Raw genomic sequence first — 19,940 nt, 5'->3', positions numbered from 1 at the left:
TTATAGTGGTCAGGTTAATAGTGTTGTTGTTGAGTGAGTGACTCTATGAGAAACCACGCACTCAAATGGTCAAAATAATAGTAAATGACCTTCCGCTACCTATAATTATAGCCTGACAGGTCACTGCAAATGAACGATCCTGAAAGTTTGTAGCTAGTGTTACAAGTGTAGGTGGCAATCATGCATAAATTCCAAATTTCACTATTGCTACTTAGAGAAGAGAGTATCGAACGTAGGCATACTGTACATCAGACACATGCGGAGAGTAACGTGACTTCCTGTATCTGTCACAAGCTTGGAATTTGCACACTGACCAATCCAAGCGTGGGTGATGTAATCTATTTTCTTTTACTTATTACATCACCCACGCTTGGATTGGTCAGTGTGCAAATTCCAAGCTTGTGACAGGTACAGGAAGTCACATTAATCTCTGCCATATACCTCTGATATACAGTATGCCTACGTTCGATACTCTCTCTCTATAATAATTATACTCTTGCTAAAAGAGAAAAAGGTTTTGATGCATGCCAATAAACCATGCATTTCAGTACGTTGATGATCATTATCAGTTGTACTAAGGATTAATTTCAGTGTTTAAGTTTTGTAAGAGGGTCTCGTCAAGGTGAACAAGTGTTATACACATGCATGCCGCTTGACTGCAATTCTATAGGGGACGCGGACTGTAATATTTTTTTTACATAAACGATATATCCGATTGCATGGTCACTGTCATAATACCAAAATATCACAACTCAGGAAATCGACAAAAATCGATTATTACTCTTGCACATTACCATGATCATTTTTTAGGAAAGAGAAGTTTGTATGGTCAATATTATAGTCTATGTTAAACAACATTATAATTATTCTCAGCACTCTTCCTTCTTTAGACCACTGAGGAGACAATAATGACTGATATTCCACCCAATGGCATTCCATAATAATTATATCTGTACTTATATAGAATCACGAATTTTGCTTTGATACTTCTTGAAGGCAATCACAACAACAAACAACACAATGACAGTCGCCATGGCAGCGCCCAAAATAATAGTAGTGAAATCTGGTGTATGGGTGTTCAAGTGTGAAACCACATGTAATTCTACGAGAACCAGTTCCTCATTTTTTGGGTCCAATTATCCCCCTCATACAAATCAATGGTATTATTTAATAATAATTACCCTGTCAAAAGTGAGCTCATAACTTCCACTTGTAACTAGCACGTCATTTGGCAGTTGGGATGAGGAGAGAGTTACTTCACACCTGTATTCTGCCTCATAGCTAGGATAAAGTTAAGCTTTCAAAACTCAAAGTAGATAAACTTGAATTTGAAATCAGCTGCTCATCATTTTTTAGCCATTTGAAAATAAATGATGGCTGAAATATCTCGGCTTCATGCGCATGTCTCTTGCTATCAATCACTGCCCTTTGTGATGGACTACAAGCTAGTAGGTAGGATCAACACTGCCGGCCCTTGTTGACAGGTGTGTTGTTTCTGCAAATCTCTCTGCTTTTGTTTTTTGGTTCCTAATCACGCCCATGCAGATACAATCAATACCAGGCCTAGTTGGCGGCCTAGCTAAAAACAACGAGGCTGGAAATGAGGCTAATAATTATCATGCATATTAATTTTTAGAATTGGGTTATTAATTTTAGAGGTTAGCTAAGTTGTTCATAGGTAGACCTGTGAAAAATCAGCTTGTTCCACACATACGTTCTCATCTGGCAGCTGTCTGATTATACATTCTGTTTTATACGATAGGTAAGAACTACAAATCTTACATGGGCAAGTTGGTACAGTACTCCAACTTCCACTAACCTAACAAGTCACAGTGGATGATCCTGAATGTTGGTAACCAGTGTTACAAGTGTAGGTGGCCATATCCCCACTGAAATGTCGTACCAGTGAAGGTTCTGGACCCATTATAATATAGCCTTTATCGGCTATACCTTAATAATAATTATTGGTAAAAAAAGTCACAATTCACGAATAATAATTAACCTCTATCATGACATCAATAATTATTATGGTCATTCCTTTCATTAAGTGTAACATATAATTATGTCATTACTGTTAACCAATGTAAAACCTGTTTCCACTGTAACAACTGTGATGTGGAGATAGACACATAAAATTGGGCCAATTGTTGATTTATTCGGTAGCAATTAAGAGTTTACGAATCTTACGTGGACAAGTTGGTGCAGTACTCCAACTTCCACTATATATAGCCAGACGTCTCATTGTAGCTGATCCTGGCAGTAAGTACTCAGTATCACAGCTGAATAGGTCACTGTTCCTTCGTAAGTTGTCCTTGTTACAAGGACAACTTGAGCAGCTGGATGGAGAAGGACCTAAAACTGGACACAAAGTGCATACATGAATGATAATTAAAACAGACTGGCTAGGTTAATATTATAGCTACACTGATAATTATGATACATTCAACAATGCAGAGAAGAAAGATTAACTACTGGCTCGGTACATGCAGTAGATCTAGTTCATTTTGAGATCTTGGAAACATTAGATCTTAGTATAACTTTATTGTGCCGAAGGTCGCCAGGATTTGATAATTATTATGTAATTATATAATTATTATGAGCACCTACTTTGTTGTCAACCATAGAGGTCTACACAAACGACACTCTAGATTTGTTTATTGTTTGGAATACCTTGTTTCTATAGAGGAATTTTGCTTTTTGATGTGTTTCGGCCTCAATTCAGCAAATGACATCATCAGATCAGTAAGAAACTTGTTACACACTCGTAATAATAGCTAGGATATAGTATATGTATATATAATAACTACATAGTATACGTATACATGTACAGACCAGGTGTAATTCGTACAACAATAAATAATGTAGTAATTCAAAGGTCCAATGTTTCGAGCGAGAGGGTCTGCGAGTCCATTGTGCCCATCACTGAGGCCGCATTTCCACGCTGTACTGCGACCGACAGCCTTTGCATGATTTAAATGTACGGTTTTAAAAAGCTTTTTCTTAATAACTACAGGTCCATGCAGTCAATCTATTATGTGACAAGGATGATTCATATACTATTAAAGGAACTCCCTTGCATGAGTGATAGGAATCAGTGTTGCTTAGATTTATCATAGACTATATAGTAACAACCACAGCAATAAATACAACAACGGGCAACTTAAATAACAATAATTGTAAGCTATCACCGATCTCATAATAACAGCAGTGTTATCCATAGCTCAAATGTATAATATTAAGCATTCCAAACTATTGAAGTCAGCAATAACTGTTGGACATGTTTGAGATTGAAATTAAGATTCTGAATGATCACAGTCGAAACGGAACAACTCGGCAAAGTATTAATATTTTCACATTAGACAAGAAATTGAAGACAAATTTAAAGCTGTAATGTCATCCAATTTATTTAGTTCAGGACGTATATACTCTTTCCGCTGCCATAAATTGAATTCTGTGCATTATTTTAATTTCAAGGATTTACGGATAAGAGATCTTTCAAAGAGTATCGGAGATGAAAGATTTCAGTCAATACGTCCATAGCCGAAAAATGACAAATTATAATTATACCAAAAAACAAAGGCTCTTTCTAAGCTTTCAGAAAATAAGGTGAACTTACGGCTGTTTTTCTGCAGCCCTTACGCAGGATAAGGACCCATGGCCATGCCAAAACATACTATCTGATATTGCATAAGCTCTTCGTGTTTACTCACAGCTAAACCGCTTAATTCTTTAATGGCCTGGTGTAAACGGAGCTTATAGAGTCTCTCTAATACCTGAACTGTGACAGTTTAAAAGCACACAGAAAATTGACAGAAAGGGATACTTTGAACATTGCCATAATTGTAAAGAGGTAAAGATAACTATAATAGAAGTTGTATGGATAACAATAATAATTTACTCTAGTAACCATATAGTACTATCAATATAACTAGAGTGCTCTGCTGCAGTGCTGCACTTAATCTTAATACACATTAAGTTAACTAGATCTAATAGTGGTTCGAGTCCTTTTTTTAAGTTACTATAAGTGTCTACTTGTATGCAGAACAGGGACCCAAGGCAAAGATGTGCTCATTGTCACCATTCTCAGAGGACCATATCTCCTCATACTCTGATTCTACCGTCATATCAGGCTCTTCATACTCTGCTGGAAGTGAGGGGAGACTCATCATGGAGCGAGGAATGCCATTGAGTGGAATATCAGTCATTATTGTCTCCTCAGTGATGGTGGTCACATTGTTAACGGTGCTGTATAAAGAAACAAGAGTGCTGAGTAATTTATTCATGGTGCTGCATGGTGTTCTGTTGCATGGTTCACCTATTTATTCTTGTATATTCCTACACAATTATTATACCTGTTCTTCTTTATAGAATCACGAATTTTGCTTTGATAATTCTTGAAGGCAATCACAACAACAAAGACAACAATCAGCAACACAATGACAGTCGCCATCACAGCGCCCACAATAATAGTAGTGAAATCAGTCGTATCTGGTGTATGGGTGTTTAAGTGTCAACATAATAATTTATGTGTGAAACCACAAGAACCAGTTTTGGTCCAATTGTCCCTAATAAGAACCCTCATATAATTATAAATCAACGGTGTATTTGATTAAATGTCCGGGTGGTTTATCTCCTAGAAACGTCTGTAGAGAGGGTGTTTAAACGAGAGTGGGCGTTTATTCAGTGGCGGATCTAGAAAAAGTGGTAGGTAGGTGCTGAGCAAGAGAGGGAAGGAGTCTCCCACGCGATAGCTTATATAAGTTACGCCCCCTTTTGACGCCATTTCCGGTGGGTGCAGTGTCAATGTGATGTGTGGTTTGCATTGCAGAGGTTCCTTGCACTCCGTCTGCACTGCAGTGGCTTGTGCAGCTACTCAAGCTTTTATCACAGCTTTTAAAAGACACTACTGTAATAAAATAGATACAGCTACTCCGCTAGCTAGTACCAAGTGTCTGAGAGTGACTTCCACAGCCAATGAGTGAGACACATTGACAAAAATAATTTGTTCAAGGTCAGGGGGTTGCTTGAGCACCCTCTGCTACCTGCTAGATCTGCCCCTGTTTATTGTTATGTCTAAACTCTTGCGCAGCGCAGCAGTTATTGTGCTCTTCTTGGCTGCTTAAATAGGAGTGCATGTCGTTTCTCCCTCTATGTCGGTATATATCTCTCTCTCTGCTATCATAAATGTTGCCATGCTTGCTACTGCATGGTTTCACGTGCTACTTTATCTCCACTCACAGTGCCACGCTAGTACATGGGTGACTATACTTAAGATGGCCATTTATAAGAGTGAGCAGAGGATAAATTCATCGCTGCATTGATTCAAAGCAAAACTGACAACAACACACCCATCATAGTACAGCTTGGTATAGTACTCCAACTTCCACTAGCCTGACAGGTCACATTAGCTGCTCCTGACAGCTGATACCCAGTGTTACAACTGTAGAATGCAGTCTCTCCAAATGCTGTACCAACGAAAATCCTGGATCCAGTGGGAATGGTTGGAGGATTGTCACATGAGCCAGACTGAGAAGCTAAAGTTGGGCAGGAAAGCCAAGTACTTATTATCAGTATAATGAACAGTCAAGTATAGAATAATAAACTAACTAAACTAGAGCACTAAAGTGCAAACCCTCGGCTGGTGACATGAAACCAAAAGACTGATATAATGCAGTGCATATAGTGATGTTGTTATCATCATCATGCATGACTTGCACAGCAACTCAGGAGCAATAAAACTAAACCAGACTGGAGGCATGCTGAAACATTTGAGAACAAGTAGTACTATAGATAATATGCACTGTGGATTAGGATCACAGCAAAGAAGCCTGGAGTCTCAGAGAAGTATGGCTCCAGGTCCTGCATGGATCCCAGTCAGCTAAAGCAAGCTTTCTACTTTAGTGACCCTGTTCCATTGTTTCTGGACCTGGTACAGGACGCAAGTGCAAGTTCTGTTCAAGCTACATTTTGCTCGCTTTTATTAGACAAAGAAGCTTTAACACCGAAAGCTGCCACTATTAGAAGTACTGACTTGTTATGTGGAGGCTACCCATGCTGTAAACGCAGTGCTAGAGCATCCAGGTAAGCAGACCCAGTCACAAGCTTGTTCAAGCTTCTTAGCTTTTGCTCGACAAAGAAGCTTTAACATCACAATCTGTCACTATTTAAACCAAGATATTGTTGTGTGAAGGCTATCCATGCTGTAAACGCAGTGCTGTGGCATCCAGGTGAGTAGATATACTCGTGACAAACAGACAAACAAACAAACTAGAGCACTAAAGTGCAAACCCTCGGCTGGTGACATGATTATAAAGAAACCAGAAATATAATGCAGTGCATGTAGTGATGTTGTTATCATGTATGACTTGCACAGCAACTCAGGAGCAATAAAACTAAACCAGACTGGAGGCATGCTGAAACATTTGAGTACTATAGATATATGCACTGTGGATTAGGATCACAGTAAAGAAGCCTGGAGTCTCAGAGAAGTATGGCTCCAGGTTCTGCATGGAGTAGGATCCCAGTCAGCAGCAGGAGCTATAATTCAAGCTTCTACTTTAGTGTTCCATGTTCCTGGTATATACAGCTTTCTACTTAGTGACCCTGTTCCATCGTTCTTGGTACAGGATCACTTCAGTTATAAGTAACGCATGTGCAAGTTCTGTTCAAGCTACATTTTGCTCGCTTTTATTAGACAAAGGAGCTTTAACACCGAAAGCTGCCACTATCAAAAGTACTAACTTGTTGTGTGGAGGCTACTCATGCTGTAAACGCAGTGCTAGAACATCCAGGTAAGCAGACCTAGTCACAAGCTTATTCAAGCTTCTTAGCTTTTGCTCGACAAAGAAGCTTTAACATCAAAATCTGCCACTATTTAAATCAAGATATTGTTCTGTGAAGGCTACCTATGCTGCAAACGCAGCGCTATGGCATCCAGGTGAGTAGATATACTCGTGACAAACAGACAAACAAACAAACAAACCAACAGACTACTATACCCGTGGCCGCCCACGCGCCTCGGGTAACAAACAAACCAACAGACTACTATACCCGTGGCCGCCCACGCGCCTCGGGTAACAATATATGTACGTGCAACTTGTGAAAACTGACACTTTAGATCACTCATGCTCACCGTTACAACTTGGTCTAACACTCCAGCTTCCACTAGCCTCACAGGTCACTGTGGCTGATCCTGATAGTTGATACCCAGTGTCACAGGTGTAAGTGGCCGTCCCTCCAAATGTTGTCCTTGTTGGTGTTCCAGGTGACCCATTGGAAATAGAGGGAGGAGACTCACAGGAGACGGCTATTGTATAATGAGTAATATTTTTTATTCATGTGATCCGTCTTTTCATTGCATGCTTACCATCACAATTTGGTTTTGCAGCCCAGGTTGCGTTAGCCTCACAGGTCACAATAGCTGATCCCGATAGTTGATAACCAGTGTTACAGGTGTAGGTGGCCGTCTCTCCAGTTGTTGTACCAGTACAACAACTACACAGCAAAAACACATAATATGTTGTATGAGATGCATCATCGTATTTTAGTGTTAAAATAACAGAAATTGATGTCCTTTCTACATGAAATTTCAAAAGATGCATTTCATTTAACATGTTTTATGTTACTGTGTTTTTACTGTGTAGTGAAAGTCCTGGACCCATTGAGAATAGTCGGAGGATCGCTACAAGAGCCCGGCTGATCAGCTACAGATGAATGAATATTCTATAGTTAAAAATGAATAAGCACACCGACGCACAAGCAATACACGTGATCATGCTGTGGTTTGTACCTCCAGCCCACATTTGACTTTGTTGATGTGGCTATAACAGTTCAAATCATAGTGTCGTACTTAGTTATTTCATTATTTTGACTCATGTTCAAACTGTTCTATCTTTGCAGGGAAAGGCCACATCAAGAAACTGGCTGGACAGATAGTTTATTTAGCCTTTTCTATATTTGTGTCTCTCATTTCATAATCCATGAACGTTTTAATGAATGAATATTGTCATTTTATAAATTGCACTGTTTCGACGTTTCACCGCTCTTTGCTGACTGAAGAGTAAGTTTCTTGCCCAGCATTTGCTCCAAGTACAGCCATTTCCAGGACATTCTGCACTAGTTGAGCGCCGCCGCCCTCCCTGAAGGAGGTTGGGAATCAAGCCTATCCACAGTTTTGTTCTGGCCTGTTACGCAATAGTATCATGAATGTCATTCATTCTCAGTGGGTGCTAGCCAATAGCGATGAATATAACTTATCAGTTAAAGTGGGTGTTAGCCACGCCTCACAGTCAATCCAACGTATGCAAAATTCACATGTGGTAAAGTTGAGTGGGTGTGATCAATCCACTTGAGATACTGCAATCTGATTGGAACTGGTGGAATTCCACCAGCAGAACAAAACTATGGATAGGCTTGATTCCCGGTAGTGGGCTCTGATTCCCGACCTCCTTCCGGGCAATGGTAGAGGGCGGCGGCGCCCGACTAATTCTGCACAGGGTTTCCAAACGACTAAAACCTGGATTACAAAGAGCTTCTTTAGATTTGCGATTGCTTCCACGAGGCAGATGACCTCTCAGTATCTATTTCTCTTACCTAGACAATTCCGCCATCTTTAATGAATCAGCAATTGCGTTGTGGCCAAATAATAGATAGGCGTGGATAAGAAATCGTGCGCCTGTTGTACTACCGCAACTAAAATCAGTGCAGTGCGGCTTTTCCAGAGCCTGAGGTGGTGTTGCTTTTCTTCACACTGTTTAGCTCAGTCTAACTCCCTTGCTCTGACAGGTATATATATGCACTGGTTAGATATCATGCTCTTAAAATGGCTGTCATTTCAATACTGATTCATAAATTCAACATATCAAATAATACTGATTATTCATTACAGTGGCGTAGCCAGGATTTTGGGAAGGGCATGCAGGGCTCAAATCAGTTGAGCAGGGCCAGAGCAGGCGCTGAATAACATGGAATTTTACCTAAAAAAAAGGTCATCACTTTTCCTCAGCAGTCAGCATGCGCATTAGATGGCCCTGCCCTCATTTCCATTGAATGACATCCATGCAGTGGTAGATCCAGGGCCACGAATCCCCCTTTCAGTCTAGCTATTGTGGCTTTACTACAGCTACCAGCTAGCTATTTATTAGTTTTGTAGCTATTATAATTTGATTCAATGATTGTACCTGTTGTTTTGTTGCATCAACTAAGGAGTGTTCAGGTTAGCCCAGGCTACCGTAAGCGTTCCAATTATAGAACCAGCCTCGGTTAGGACGCCCTCTTTTATAACGCCCATACCACCCCATATAAAATCTTTTTTTTCGTACCAGAGGAGGTACGACACGATCACATGACCAGCCAAAAGGATTATGAATCTCATTAACTTGTGCATGAATATCATTCAAGACTATGTACTTTGATAGTGGATTTGGTTTGGCGTGTATCTTTCAAGAAATACACTTGATGTTTCTAAGATCAGGATGGTTGACTGCTGGGCTTATACTGATATGAAATAGCTTTTCAACCAGTTTCAACCACCACTTAGATTTTGAGATATTATTGTAATTCTGTTTTGGAGTATTTAATAAGTATTCTGTGCCTGCATTCAGGATAGGATCACTGCCAACATCTGAGCCTTGGTTCTTACAACAAATCTAATCTCTACTTGTAAAACTCTAGCTACTAGCCAGCAACAAATTCACTGAGTTTTATGCTCTCAATTTGTTTCTTTATGGCGCTTACTTGCCACCAGTTGAATGTCGTCATTGGAATGAATTTTTAACGACTTCTTTGTCTTTCTTGCCTCAATCAAGAAATAACAGCCATGTGAGCTTAACCGCGTGTCATACCTCCTCTGTTTTCGTACATTGTTTCTAGAAAAATAGTTATTTTTTACTGGTTCTATAATTAGAACGATTTACGGTAGCCAGTTGACTGTTCATGACAGCTAGCTAGCTCTACGCAAGTCTATTATGGGACTTCCCCTGGCTGAGTGGGATTTCCCTTAGTCACGTGTGACCGGAAGTGGGCGTAACCCCAAACATTTTGCGCTGCGCACTCGTAGTTTAGAACCCCCGTTTCATTTTTCCTGGATATACGCCACTGACATCATTCTAGTAACTACGCATGCAGTACAGTGCAGAACAGATTGACAGATCGCGGTGATTCAAGCTAATTTGGAGTAGACAAAGCACAAAGGGGGGGGGCTCTAGCCCCATCAGCCCCCCTCTGCCTACGCCACTGCATTATACTATAATTATTCAGTAGTCCAGAGATATTCGAGAAGATATCTGATTAGTCCTGTCTTCTCTTCTTGAACTTCTGTACTGCCTCTTGACGTCCCACTTATGCATGTCATGATACGTAAATTTATACTTCTGCACTGAAAAAGAAAGGGAATCTGACCAGAAAAACATTTGCAATGTAAAAAATTGCTAGGATTGGCCAGGGGAACCACCAAAAAGCGTGGAAATAAGAAATCAGACGAGAGCATAACTCCAATCCGTTACAGCGTCATAAACATACAATACATAGTATATAGACTGTGTTCCAGATCCATCTACCAGCTTCCATCCACCACATCATTCCATGCAGGTCACTAGTACGGTCCGTGCATGTTACTACGCATGGATGGACTGTGTGTACCTATGCTCAACACTGCATGTATTAAGAACATCAATTCATCATTATATGCCCGCACATTCCAAAATGGATGTATATAGGGATCAGTCATCACCCCACCAGTAAAAATTGTGTGGTATATTGGCCGGGAAAACATGGAAAACTACCAGTACATGTGATTGATGTTGTAACGGATTGGAGTTATGCTCTCGTCTGATTTCTTATTTCCACGCTTTTTGGTGGTTCCCCTGGCCAATCCTAGCAATTTTTCTAGTCGGATAAACTAATAGAGTTTACGAATCATACGTGATGGGCAAGTTGGTCTTGTACTCCAACTTCCAATAGCTTGACAAATCACTGTAGCTGATCCTGAACGTTGATAACCAGGGTTACAAGTGTATGTGATCGTATCTCCAAATGTTGTGCCAGTGAAAGTCCTGGACCCATTGGGAATGATCGGAGGGTCACCACAGGGGACAGCTACAATTAAAGAGACATAAGCATGAAATCTAAGGTGTGACTGCTTTTTAGTATAGTGCATGCAGCAAAAATTAAGAATCTTACGTGTGCAAGTTGGTTCAGTACTCCAGTTTCCACTAGCCTGACAGGTCACTGTGGATGGATCTGACAATTGGTATCCTGTGTTACAGGTGTAAGTAGCTGTCTCTCTAAATGTTGTGCCAGTGAAAGTTCTGGACCCATTGGGAATGGTCAGAGGGTTTCCACAGGGAACAGCTACAGATGTAGAGACAGACTTAAACATGAAATGTAAGGTGTGACTGCTTTTATACAGTATAGTGTATAGCAAGAGTTAAGAATCTATATAGCTTACGTGGGCAAGTTGGTTCAGTACTCCAACTTTCACTAGCCAAACAGTTTACTATAGCTGCTCCTGACAGTTGGTACCCAGTGTTACAGGTGTAAGTGGCCGTCTCTCCAAATGTTGTGCCAGTGAAAGTTCTGGACCCATTGGGAATAGTCGGAGGGTCGCCACAGGCATCCGAGACAGCTACAGATGTAGACACATATACATGAAATCAGGCCACCTTCTATTTAGTGTATAGTATAAACTATTATTATAGAGTTTACGAATCGTACGTAATGGGCAAGTTGGTCTTGTACTCCAACTTCCACTAGCTTGACAAATCACTGTAGCTGATCCTGAACGTTGATAACCAGGGTTACAAGTGTATGTGGCCGTATCTCCAAATGTAGTGCCAGTGAAAGTTCTGGACCCATTGGGAATGGTCGGAGGGTCACCACAGGGAACAGCTACAGGTGTAGAGACATATATAAACATGAAATCTAAGGTGTGATTGCTTTTAGTATAAGAATCTTACGTGTGCAAGTTGGTGCAGTACTCCAACTTCCACTAGCCTGACAAGTCACTGGTCCTGAATGTTGATATCCAGTGTTACAGGTGTAGGTGGCCGTATCCCCTCTTGTCGTACCAGTGAAAGTCCTGGACCCATTGGGAATTGTCGGAGGGTTGCCACAGGAAATAACTACAGAATAAAGCGGCATAACTTTGTAGTTTTTTTACTAGTTTCTTTCCGCATTAATTTTAACAAATACTTGTCTTCTGTGAAGCTATGGCTTATGCTCTCTATTGTGTTGTCGAGAAGGCTGGCTAGTGTAGTGTTCTAGTTAGTTAATTAGTTTTGTGGTTTATTGTATTTCCGGTTTGTACTTGTTTCCTGTCTTTGTATGTTCTCTGTGTTAGTATATATGCTTTTGTACTAGTTCAGTTCTAGGCTGTATTATTCTTTATGACTTATTGTTACATTGATATACCCGTTATTACAGCTAGCTAGCTATGGCCCTATATGGTGTTGTTGAGAAGACTTGCACACTAGTCTGAAGCCAGAAGAAGCTCTCATTTGTACAGAAACCAAGTTCAAAACATCACGATCATCCAACCATCATAGAAGTAGATGAGAGCCTTTTCTAGTTTCTAGTGTGCAAGCCTTCTCGACAACACCATAGAGGGCCACAGCTAGCTAGCTGGGCTATAAAGCACATAGTAGATAGTACATGGGCGTGTATGGGCTACGCCTATGATTAATTACACATGCAATAGATACCAGGCCATTCGGCCTGGATTTGAGGCTACTGCATGTAAAACAGGCAACATCCTACGTCAGTGTAACTGAGCAGTTAGACACTCAGTCTATGATTATAATAGAGTTAAATGTTTATAGACACGGCAAATTGTAAATGATTTTTATGGACTCAAATGCTTACGCTCGCGCCATGACACTTAAGCCCAATTTACACGATACCTAATCCGGGTCGAGTCCGGGTCAGATTTTTCTGAGTAGTGGGCATAGTAAAAATGACCACTAATTGCATTTGCGCAAACATTGGCTGATAGGAAGCTACAGGCTTACTCTAGAAACACCCACGAACATGTACAACACTTCAGAATTAGCTCTTTGTGCTTACTCACAGCTAAACCGCTTCTGACACAATCTGCACTACCTCCAGAAGTGGGTTGGCTAATCCGGATTAGAACCCGGATAAGGGTCGTTTACACAAACGCGGTTAGGTTTAATCTGGATTCTTAAAGGCCTGGTGTACGGTTACGTAAACGGGGCTTTAGTGTCACCCTTCAAAATGGTGTGGCTAAGAATCTTACGGCAAATCAATGGTACAGGATCCCAGCTTCCAGTAGCCCGACATGTCACTGTAGCTGGTTGTACTGGATGGTACCCATTGTCACAGGTGTAGGTGGCTGTATTATCGAATATAGTGCCAGTGAAAGTCCTGGACCCATTAGGAATGGTTGGAGGGTCGCCACAGGAGATAACTATACAAAAGTACATGTCATGGAGTAATACAGATCGCTACACATATCACTTATTTGGGCGAGCGAAGCGAGTCCCTTATACCAACTTGTACGTAATGCGTATGCGCACAAAAATTAAGTTATGGACTCTGAATGAAGCTCAGACAGGACACAGAGACTCCTGACAGGCCACAGGCACGCCTGCAGAAGGACTTCTGCTGAGCCTAAGGTCACATATATAGGTATCCCAGCAGGTCACAGCTACTTATACTTGCTTTTACTTGGGGTCCAGAAAAAAATATGGTCTTGAACCTTGCTCCTGTTAGGTTGTACAGCCAGCTGTTTTGCCATGTAGTTAATGCAGTGTAAACTCTTGAGTCATGTTTTTAAAATGCTCAATCTTCATTCTATATTCAGAAAAGCTATCACCTATATCGGCAGGAGCAGATGAGGGGATGGAGCGTCTTACTCTGCATATAGTATTGCAGATTCACTATCATCTTAACCACACTCCTTGTTTGTAATGTGCTAAGTGCATGTGTGGCTGATAACGCATTTGATTTTAAGTACAAGAATAATGTCAGCAGCACTGAGCGGTTACATGATGTGATTTGTACATAGCTAGCTACATGATAAGAATCCCCGTAGTAAGACACTCCATCCCCTCATGCATATGCTCCTGATATCGGTCATAGAGACAGATATATTTTTTTAAATCTATCGTTAGATTTCTACATGGAGCTTCGGGTTTAGAGCAGTTTCAATTGTAACTTACAGGAAGGACTGTATACTTTGTGTTGCAATCTATGATACCACAGCCCATGCAGGCATGTGATATCTGGATCAGCCTTTATTTGTAAAACACCTATGTCAGTGTATTACTGAGCCTGCAATAATACACTCAGAGTATAGACTCAGAGTATAGACACGACAAATTGTATGGAGTCAAATGCTTACGCTCGCGCCATGACACTTAGTGTCACCCTTGAAAGTAATTAAAAATGGTGTGGCTAAGAATCTTACGGCAAATAAATGGTACAGGATCCCAGCTTCCAGTAGCCTGACATGTCACTGTAGCTGGTTGTACCGGATGGTACCCATCGTCACAGGTGTAGGTGGCTGTCTCTCCAATTGTTGTACCAGTGAAAGTCCTGGACCCATTGGGAATGTTTGGAGGGTCACCACAGGAGACTGCGGATATAAATGAATGTATTTCTTTTCTGAATATAGAATGAAGATAATGAATAGCTAGCACCACATTTTTGAGCCGCGTAATTTTCGCGCTTTTCACGGATGACATTTTGTTTACTTCCAGTTACTGTATAGCGGGAAATTTCCGCTATTTAGATTAAGCGCCCTCAGAAGAAATGTTTGTGGTTGTAATATTCGCGTTTAATAATGCCAGGAAACCCACACTCACCATAGTTGGGCGGAGTCCAACCGACTGCGTGGGGTTGGGCACCACTCCAATGTCAGGTTTTGTTCCACTGCAGAAATTTTGCAGCCCAATCAGATTGCAGAGTTCAAGTGTGAAGACGTGGCTCATTAATGAACGAGTCAGTAACTAGTCAATCTCTTTAGTTAAATCAAAATGCAACAATAGTAGACAAGCCAGGAATACACCAGGTCAGTTAGAGCTAGTGGCAAGCAAAAGTGACTCCTGCAGAGTAAAATTAATTTGTATTCTATTAAACTGAGCTTTGCGTTACCGCCCACTTGGGATTAATGCTTAGCCACACCCTAAAGCTAAGTACCAGTGGAACAAAACCTGACATTGGAGTGGTGCCCAACCCCACACAGTTGGTTGGACTCCGCCCAACTACACTCACCAAGCTTTGCTTGTGAAATACCGGTGCGTGGGAATTTCCCCAGTTTTACTATTCTGAGCAGTGGAGTCAAGCCAGTACAATAGTAATAGGAGGTTGAGTTGAGAATCAATGGCTATAGATCTATAATATTTATGTAGATCTAAACTTCCAATACAGAATATATAATTGGGGCGAGACCCATAGTTTCGAGTACTGTAGAGAAAAGCTCAGCGACCGGAATCCGTCTGAATGAATGTCTGTCTGAATGTGTGTCTGTGTGTGTGTGTCTGTTTGTCTGTCGCTTGAAGCTTTTTAGCATGACGATCGCTCCATATGCACGCTTTTTAGCGTGACGATCTGTTTGTCTTACATTAATTTTTATTTCTACTCGAACTCACTGGATGAAACTGATACAGCTCAACAACTATTAAGGCAGTGAGGCAATGGCGTTGGGATATCCAACACACCATCTGCTGGCAAGACTAAGGGAAGTTTGACAACAAAAAGGAGCTAATGAGACAGAAGCTCAGCTCGTCTGAAGAGGAAGAGAGATTCAGAACAGTTAGAGAGACCTTCAGTAAGATGAAACTGATACAGCTCAACAACTAAGGGAATGGTGTTCCCTATATACGCCATATCAAAGACACCATCTGCTGGCAAGGCTAAGGGAAGTTTAACAACAAGTAGGAGCTGTGAGACAGAAATAAAAAAATCAAGGCGTTTTATAAAGACACTTGTGGAGATTTATTATTAGCAGTTGCTTTCTGCGCATGCTCTGCAGTATGATCATGCTGGAGAGCCCCACCTACAAAACTGCAAAACATTATTTGATCGTAGTGATAGACAGACAGCATATAGTTGGGCACCACTCCAATCTGGGTTTTGTTCCACTAGATTGCAGAGTTTAAGTGCTGAAAGCGTGGCTCGAGAATGAACGAGTCAGTAACTAGTAATTCTCTCAAAATGCATTAATAGTAGACAAGCCAGCTTGATCCAGGAACACGTCAGGTCAGTTAGAGCATAGATTGAAGAGTTAGAGGGATAGGAAACGGTTGGTATCTCGAGTAACATCCGCGCTACGCTGCGGTTTAATCGAGGCCATCACAATAATATCTATTTCTACACTCAGTGCATAATAAACTACAAGTAACTGTGCTAAGTCCGTGCAACTCACTTATATTTCAAGGTCTATACCTATTGTAGTAGTCATAACCAGCACGCTTACACGTTATATGTTCCAATAGCTCTAAAACAGCCTTGGGAACATATAACTTTATTGAAATATCTCTTTTTACTGGGTGGTGTGGTCAGTCATTAGCAAGTACTACACGTGGCTCATGGACTAGGCGTGTTATAAATTGCTGAAAGAGATGATGTCTCGAGGAAACACAGCTTTGGGAGTTACCCGGAAAAAATGTGCTTAATAGCCTCGTAACGCGGATAATTTTCGAGGCTCCACTGCAGATTCAATGTAAAATCATCATGTGCACCACTCCGTTTCCTATCCCTCTAACTCTTCAATCAATGGTTAGAGCTAGTGGCATGCAAAACTGACTCTTGCAGTATCATTCTAACGTATGATTCTAACTAGATACTCTGCCCACTTGGATTAATCATATTCATACTTAGCCACACCCTAAAGCTAAGTACCAGTAGAACAAAACCCAGGTTGGAGTGGTGCCCAACCTCTAGTCTCATGAATCAGCCGCCGTTCCTTTGAAGCACCGTCTGAGCACTCTTGTCATCGTTTTATGTGCCAAGACGGAATTCCGTCTTGACCAATCAGATTGCAGAAGTCCAGTCAGGTGATGAACTTGGAGGCAGCAAAGAACTGCACTTTGCTCAACACATTTGGATAATCATTACGCATGCATTACGCATGCATTACGCATGCATTACGCATGCATTACGCATGCATTACGCATGGTAAACACTTCGTACATAGAAGCTGCTGCGAAGCATAAGCAAGCCAAGCAGGGGTCCTTGGGCAAGATTTAGCACCAACAAGCAAGACACAAATAGAGAGAGGTGCCTTTTTTGTACATTTATATTAAAAATTAGCAAATACGTGTGGGCGTAAGATCACGAATTTAACATTGGTTTTGTGAGCAATCAACATTCCATTTTGAATTGACTTCATGACAAGAGTGCTCAGACGGTGGTTCCAAAGGAATGGCGGCTGATTCATGAGACTACCCAACCCCATAGTGCAAGAAACTGAATTCTGTTCATGATTTAAGAGCCTCTAAATCTGGGACTGTCCCGGGAGTTCAGGGACAGTTGCATAGCATCTATGTGACTGCTCCTATTTTTAGTATAGTAGCAACAATTTAGAATCTTACGTGAGCAACTTGGTATTGTACTCCAACTTCCACTAGCCTGACAGGTCACTGTAGCTGCTCCTGACAGTTGGTACCCAGTGTTACAGGTGTAGGTGGCCGTATCCAAATATGTTGTGCCAGTGAAAGTCCTGGACGCATTGGGAATGGTCAGTGGGTCACCACAGGGGACAGCTACATGCAAATGTAGAGACACACATAAAATAACTGCTCCTAGATCTATATAGTAGCAAGAGTTTTGGTACTGCAGACTACTCCAACTTCCACTATAATTATATATAGCTTGACAAGTCACTGCTACAGTAGCTGATCCTGACAGTAGATCTACGTAACCTGTGTTACAGGTATAGGCCACTGTCCCTCCAAATGTTGTCCTTGTTGGCGTACCAGGCGACCCATTAATTGGAAATAGAGGGAAGAGACCCACAGGAGACGACGATTATTATAATAGAATCTTTATACTCAAAAGTATGTTATGCAGTCTGTCAGGGGTTATAGTAGCTAACCCTATGCCTGTAACCCGTCTATATATATAGAACTGCATAATTATTCTAAAGCAAAAGGGCTGTGAGCTAGAGCAATAATGTTCAAATCACTGTTTTGCTGTGCTAGTAATTATATATGACTTATAAAATTAAAGCTATAGCCAAACTCAGCCTCGGTCGGCATTGCATGCATAGTTGGTTATAAGCCCTGTGAACTGTCAATATACAATACCTTCACATGTAGGTACTGACTCCCAATAAGATAAATCAATGTCGGCAATTTCGCAAATTGCTGTGGCTGATCCAGACAGTTGGTATCCAGGATTGCAGCTGTACGTTGCTGAAAGGGGTATACTTGAAGAGACGTAGCCATTTTGAATAGTAGGTGGTGTTGAGCAGATAGACTGACCTAAAACTGGACACAACATAGTTATAACGTGAACAACAATTACATTAAAATAGACTAAAAGCTACACTGATAAGATACCTTCAACAATGCAGAGAAGAAAGATAAAGATTGCTCTGGTTTGGTACATGCAGTACTCCATTTTCAGTCTTTTGCATAGAGAATTTAAACCTATATAGATCTAACATATAGATCTATAATAGGGATATAGATCTACTATTAATAGGGAATAATACTATTATCTACCTGGTTCTGAAAATTTGACACAGCCAAGAATAGCTAGATCTACACAGCAGCTATATAGGTCATCCAGTGCTGCAGGTCAGCACAACACAGCCCCACCCCTATAAATTTGTAACACCTAATTTATAAAGGGTCATGGTTTTTAATTAGATTAATAAGCTTGCAACTCATAGAAATCATGCACATGTGCTCTAATACGTATACATGCAGTCCCTGATGATAATAATTATGATGGATTGATAATTATAATGATGATGATGATGACAATTAAATTTATTATTATTATTAGCCTTAGCCAGGTCAAAAACTTGTTGTGAAGGAGGCTAACTCTGGGTCTGCTGTTGCCTTAGGCACATTATATTATACAGGGGGTGAGGGAATACTCATGAAGGAGCGAGGGATCGGTGGAAAGCTTCTCATTTTTATCTCATCCATGTTTACATTTCTAGTGCTGCAAATGATAAAACAAAATCAAGAGCGTCGTTTATGCATTATTATAATACACTTTATTGAATACCTTCAGATTACTCTTATATTATAGATTACAATAACCCTATAATTATATACGGTTATTGTAATCCAAATTTTTATACTCGTTTTATGCCACTCACGCAGATCACAAATGATTATCAGAGTCTCTCACTGTAGAACAACATTATATGAATAGCCTAATTTCAATTATTTGAGTATGCATGACCTTTGGGTATTAATGGTATATACAATAGGGAGAATCTACCATTAAATTTGGATCTTCTATAGATCTTCCTATCTGCATGTATTTAAATGAACATCACTATAGCTTATAAATTAATTAAACACAACATGTACACTTATTTACTCTGCTATATATCAGGAGTAAATCTTCTGTTGCTATACATGCAGCTACAGTAATTGTAGTTACAGTCATTTCCAGCATACCTACATTAAGTCAACATAATTTTAGCTAGCTGGGGTCTAGTGGGTCAGTCATAACTATATAAAAGCATGATCGTCTTTAACCTCATTATAATTTTCCATTAAATTTCAGGTGGCGAGTTTGTAGAACAGACAAAAAAATACGTTTGGTGGATTGTACATGCAAACCATGCATATGCTGTCTAATAGTAAATTGACCACACGTAGGAACCACAAATGTCTTGCTGAGTGTGTCACTATAATAATTATAGTGACACACTCAGTGAGACATTATTGGCACTCCTTTTAAATTGATCTCAGAGGTCAAAATGCCAAAGCCTCTTACTGTAACATGAACAATTA

At 40.5% G+C, this 19,940-nt stretch overlaps 1 protein-coding gene across 2 annotated transcripts; it reads right to left on the bottom strand.

Annotated features, from left to right (window-relative positions):
• Positions 1-3,796: 3,796 nt before the first annotated feature.
• LOC135335927 (sushi, von Willebrand factor type A, EGF and pentraxin domain-containing protein 1-like) lies at positions 3,797-18,768 on the bottom strand. 2 transcript variants are annotated; one of them, XM_064531641.1, is made up of 16 exons: positions 18,522-18,768; positions 18,267-18,449; positions 17,553-17,723; positions 14,426-14,593; positions 13,253-13,423; positions 11,955-12,119; positions 11,713-11,886; positions 11,447-11,623; positions 11,179-11,349; positions 10,921-11,094; positions 7,637-7,703; positions 7,367-7,494; positions 7,133-7,306; positions 5,349-5,534; positions 4,353-4,488; positions 3,797-4,245 (listed from the first exon to the last, which is right to left on the bottom strand). In XM_064531641.1, the coding sequence occupies exons 1-16, from the start codon at positions 18,580-18,582 to the stop codon at positions 4,029-4,031; spliced, it is 2,523 nt and encodes an 840-aa protein (XP_064387711.1). In that variant the 5' UTR covers positions 18,583-18,768; the 3' UTR covers positions 3,797-4,028. The 2 variants fall into 2 exon arrangements, with proteins under 2 accessions (XP_064387711.1, XP_064387712.1); XM_064531642.1 differs by lacking the exon at positions 5,349-5,534.
• Positions 18,769-19,940: the final 1,172 nt, after the last annotated feature.

The sequence above is a fragment of the Halichondria panicea genome, chromosome 5 (genome assembly GCF_963675165.1).
Source record: "Halichondria panicea chromosome 5, odHalPani1.1, whole genome shotgun sequence".
Lineage (NCBI taxonomy): Eukaryota > Metazoa > Porifera > Demospongiae > Suberitida > Halichondriidae > Halichondria > Halichondria panicea.
The sequence above is the reverse complement of the archived record's forward strand: the minus strand, read 5'-3'. Positions and strand labels throughout refer to the sequence as shown.